The sequence below is a fragment of the Psammomys obesus genome, unplaced genomic scaffold (genome assembly GCF_907164565.1).
Source record: "Psammomys obesus unplaced genomic scaffold, mPsaObe1.curated_primary_1811, whole genome shotgun sequence".
NCBI classification, from domain to species: domain Eukaryota; kingdom Metazoa; phylum Chordata; class Mammalia; order Rodentia; family Muridae; genus Psammomys; species Psammomys obesus.
Window position 1 is genome coordinate 4,632 of NW_026593874.1, and position 5,025 is coordinate 9,656.

Genomic DNA, 5,025 nt, shown 5'->3' on the forward strand with positions numbered 1-5,025 from the left:
TGTGTGTGTGTCTGTGTGTCTGTGTGTGTGTCTGTGTGCGTGTGTGCTAATTCCTCCTCCTATAGATGACAGAGATCAGCTGGGCAGTGGCGGTGCCCGCCTGTGATCCCTGCCCTGGGGAGGCAGAGGTGTGGGAGCTCTGTGAGTTTGAGGCCAGCCTGGGCTGCAGACTGAACTGTAGGGCCAGGGCTGCACAGGGAAAGTGTGTCCCAAAACAAACAAACAAACGAAAGTTGTAAATGACAGGGACTGCATTAGAGTGGCGTCCTTTACCTCATCTGTGTCATCAGTGATCGTGGCTTTGCGCCTGTGGCCCCAGAACTGGGAGGAGCAGGTGGGAGGATGGTGGGTTCCGTCTTCAGCCTCTCACACACTGTGGGTGTTCAGGAGTCGGGGGAGCAGGAGGCATGGAAGTTAGTAATCATCCTTGACCACGTACTGAGTTCAAAGCCAGCCGGGGCTGCAGGACCGCTGTCCCGGGCTGGCAAGGTGGCCCCCACCAAGCCTGACAGCCTGGGTTCAGTCCCTGGAACCCCGATGGTGGAAGGACAGACCCAGATCCCGCAGGTTGTCCTCTGACCTCTGCGAGAGCCACAGCACGTGTGCACAGTACAAATGAATAATTAGATACTTTGAAAGAAAAGTTAAAAAAATTATTCTGTCTCCGAACACAGTCACACTCAGCGTCGACCAGCCTTCGGGGGAGGGGCGGCACAGCAGAGAGCAGGGCTGCGTGTGCCACTTCCGGGTGGTGAGGCAGGGGCTGCCCCCAGTGGCACCGTGCGGGCATTTGGTGGGAGTCACAGGGCCTGCTGCTGTGGGCCGTCAGGTGCCCCCCCCCCCCAGCAGGGAGAGGTGGGCTCTGTGCTGAGGAAGACTGAGGACCTGACATCCAGGGGGTGGCCGTGCCCCAGGCCGGCGGGGACCGGGTATCTCTTGGCAGAAAGGAGCTGCTGAGTCAGGTGTAGGAGCTGGCGGTGGGGATGCTGCTTCAGGGCTTTGGCCAGGGCCAGGGCTCAGGCCCAGGGATGTTAGCAGCTGCAGGAGAGAGCTGAGGTCTGGGTGAGCTCCAGCAGGGTTAGTGGCTGCCTGGCCCCCAGCCCTCCCCTACCCTCCCCAGCCCTCCCCCGCCCTCCTCCATCCTCCCCAACCCTCCCTCACCCTCCCCAGCCCTCCCCCGCCCTCCCCCACCCTCCCCCGCCCTCCCCCGCCCTCCCCAACCCTCCCTCACCCTCCCCAGCCCTCCCCTACCCACCCCTGCCCTCCTCCATCCTCCTCAACCCTCCCCCACCTTCCCCAGCCCTCCCCTGCCCTTTCTGGCCCTCCTGAGCCTATGCCTTTATAGAAACATGTAGTGGCTTGTTTTTAGCTCCTATCAGAGTGTGTGTGTGTGTGTGTGTGTGTGTGTGTGTGTGTGTGCGCGCGCGCGCGCGCGCGCGCGCGCACGCGCTCAGGTGCGTGGGTGACGGTGCCCATAGTTACACACATGACTGTGTCTGGAGGCCAGAGGTCACTACCAGTGTGTCACAGAGGCAGGCACACGGAGTGTTTTACGTTATTAATGCCTGTGTGGGCGCACGTAAGCCATTCTCGTGGCGGTCAGAGGCCAGCCTGGGGGTCTCTCCTTCCCTCCTCAGGCAGGGCAGGAGCCGTTCACCCTTGCAGTCCTGACACTCCAGAGGCTGAGGCAGGAGGATTGCTGTGAGCTTGAGGCCACCCTGGGCTAGAGTGAGGGGCTGCTTCTAAAACAAGGGCGGGGCCGAGGGTGTGCCTGGCAGGGAGCTTCCAGCCACAGCAGATCAACCGTCAGACAGGAGGGGGGCGGTCGAGATCGCCTTCAGCTACTTACAGGGAGGGTTTAAGGCAGGTCTGGGCTGAAGCCAGGCGGTGGTGGCGCCCACCCGTGATCCCAGCACTGGGAGGCAGAGGCAGGCCGATCTCTGAGTTCCAGGCCTACAGAGTGCGTTCCAGGACAGCCAGGGCTACACAGAGAGACCCTGTCTGAAAAGCAAGACAAGCAAAGACAGCAAACAGAAGTGCTTGGGCTGTAAGCTCACAGCCTAGTGAGTCCTGGCACACGGGGACCCGCCTCCTCCCCAGCCTTCCTGGTCAGTGCTCCTCCCCGGCTTTCCTGGTCAGTGCTCCCGGAGGGCCCTGAGCAGTCTGCCTGTCTGGAGAACAGCTTTCGGGCCTTCCTCCCGCCTTCCACGGCGGGCCCGAGCCTGAGCTCAGGTCGGCAGCATCTCCGCGGCCAGCCTTCCCACCTGCTCACCGTTGCTCCAGCTCCAGCTGTAGCCCAGGCTAGCTCCGACCCACAGGGTAGCAGAAGGGGCCTCCCGGCCCTGACCATGAGCAGACTGGCTCTCCGGCTTTGAGCTCGCGTGTTGGAGTCCCAGCTGCACGCTTGTGTTTGTGCCCAGCCACCGTCACTCGGCCTGCAAGACTCAGCGGCGCGGGTGACGGGTTTGTCCACGTTCGCGCATGTAGCGTGCTCCGTGCAGGGACCTGCCACACTTTGGTAATCTGGTCCACAGATAAGCTATCAGATTCCTTCCAGCGAAAAACACTCGGCCTGGACATCAGGGCCTGGGCCCTCGGCAGCAAGTTATTCTTTTTCCCATGAGGGTTGCACGTGTATGTGTGTGTGTGTACGTGTGTGGACTGTATGTGTGTGTGTGTGTTTTGCACATGTGTGTGTGTGTGTTTCTGGGAATGGAGCCCGGGGCCATGCGAGGCTGGCACTCGCCCGCCGAGGCGCAGGCTCGGAGCCGCCTCTGCTGCCGGCTCTGGGCCCAGGCTGGCCAGTCCTCGGCTCTCCCTGAAGTCCTGTTTACACTCTCGCGTGCCCATGGCCTGGCTTGGCTTTTTCTTTTTAGTTGTGTGCACTGTCACAGGCTTTGGGTCCCCTGGCGCTGGAGGTGCGGGCAGTTGTGAGCGGGAGTGATGGCCTCTGCAGGGCAGGTCTTGCTCCTCCTGCCCGCACCCACCAGCTCTCGGATTAGGGTCTAACACACGAGCGGGCGGGGTTTCGCCTCAGTTTCCCAGACTCCGAGGTTCTTCCGCCTTCACAGCCAAGCGCCACGGGGCTGGCCGTCGCTGACTTTGGAGGGGCTTGTGGGTAAGCGGGCACGCTAGTGGTAAGGTCTGGGGCTCGGAGCGCGTGCACGTTCATGGGCAGTTGGACACGGCTGAGGCGCAGGGGGCTGGCAGTGCATGGCACACCTGGCCTGGCTCCAGGCAAGCCCAGGAAGAGTGGGAGCCGGGACATGGTGGGTGCAGGCCCCGGGCTGCTGAGGATGAGGCCGGGGGCCGAGGGCCCGAGGGGTCAGGTTAGGCCCAGGGCCCTGGTTCAGGACCACTGGGGTGCGGTCGGCGTGGGGTTCGGTCTGGGGCTCCCGCAGCCTCGGCTCCCCCGGGGTGAGGTGGACCCTTGGCACTGGGGGCTCTGTGCTGGGGGGTGGCAGCCGAGGGCCTGCCATGCCAGGGCTCGCACTCGGAGGCCCCGTTCCCCTGGCGCCTGGCTCACTGCCCCCGCCTTCCTTGGCATCTGGAAACGACAGAGCGTGTGTAGAACTGCACTGAAGAGCAGGGTCGGTCGGATGGCCTCGGCTGGAGAGGGGGTGGGGCTGCCAGGGTTGTGACATCAGGCAAGGTGGGGCGTTGTGTGGGGACGTGGGGACAGGGAAAGTGATGGGCCAGAGGGTGGTTGGACGAGGCCCGAGAGCCTGCAGCTCCCAGCGCGTCTCTCTCGCCCTGCTCAGGGTGGAAAACGTGGCTCACCGAAACCGGGGGCGGGGTGGGGTGCAGGACCGGAGCCTGGGCCGTCTACTGGGCTGAGGCTGGCTGGTGCTGGGAGCTCCTGCAGGGAGCTGCCTCCTCCTCCAGACCGGTCCTTCTTGTGACCTAGCCCGTCCCCCTGTCATGGAGGCGACCTCCCCCTGCCACCTTTTGGAGTCCTCTCCGTGAGTTGTCTGAAGAGGAGGCGTGGGGCAGAGGGCTGGGAACGACGAGGTGGGGTGGGGCTGGCGCGAGGACCTCGGGGCCTCCCGCTTCCTCTCCATCACCCCATTTTCTTTCCTTTCTGTCCCCAGAAATAAGAATGTCTAAACCCCTGGAGGCCGAGAAGCAAAGCCTGGACTCCCCGTCAGAGCACACAGGTGAGTGAGCCCGGGAGAGGAGGGCAGCTGGCCTCGGGGGCGTGCGGGCAGCCGGAGCGCCTGGCAGCATGCCCCTTCTCTCTTTCCAGACGCGGAAAGAAATGGACCCGACGTCAACCATCAGGTCAGGCCCGCTGGAGCCGGGGCAGGGAGGGGCAGCGCGGCCGGGCAGGGCCGTGCCCAGACTTTGCAGCCTTTCCCATGGCCTCGCCCGCTCTCTCTCCACAGAACCCGCAGAATAAGGTTTCCCCGTTCTCTGTGTCCCCGACTGGCCCCAGCACCAAGGTAGGCACCGTGCATTCATCTGGTGGGGGGGGGGGGGGGGAGGAAGGCGTCGTCAGCACCTCCGAGGACCGTCCTGCTCCGGTACCAGTGACAAGGTTCCTCCTGCCCCTTCTCACCCTCGGGCTGCTGCCCCAGGCCTGTGACTCACCCAGCTCCTTCCCCTTCCCCAGGGGGTGGGGGTGGCCAGGGAAATCCCCCCCCAGAGCCCCAGGGCATCACAACAGGAAGCCAGGGCTCCGCCCCCGTCCCGACTTCCCTGGCCAAAGGGCTCAAAGCAACCCTGTACCCCGAAATACACACACTCTCACAGACACAGGCATACATACAGACACACACACACATACTCACACACACACACACACACACTCACACAGACACAGGCATACATACACACACACACACAGACACACACACTCACACACAGACACAGACACACACACACACACAGACACAGGCATACATACACACACACAGACACACTCACACACAGACACACACACTCACACACAGACACAGGCATACAGACACACACACACACACAGACACAGGCATACAGACACACACACACAGACACACACACACA

General features: G+C 63.0%; 1 protein-coding gene across 7 annotated transcripts in view; it reads left to right on the forward strand.

Annotated features, from left to right (window-relative positions):
* Window positions 1–4,090: 4,090 nt before the first annotated feature.
* Pou2f2 (POU class 2 homeobox 2) overlaps window positions 4,091–5,025 on the forward strand; it is a 21,814-nt gene continuing 20,879 nt past the window's right edge. For all 7 annotated transcript variants that reach the window (XM_055617349.1, XM_055617354.1, XM_055617351.1 and 4 more), the window contains exons 1-3: window positions 4,091–4,157; window positions 4,247–4,281; window positions 4,386–4,442. In XM_055617349.1, the coding sequence (XP_055473324.1) occupies window positions 4,100–4,157; window positions 4,247–4,281; window positions 4,386–4,442 (150 nt within the window). In that variant the 5' untranslated portion in view covers window positions 4,091–4,099. The remainder of the gene's footprint in view (window positions 4,158–4,246; window positions 4,282–4,385; window positions 4,443–5,025) is intronic.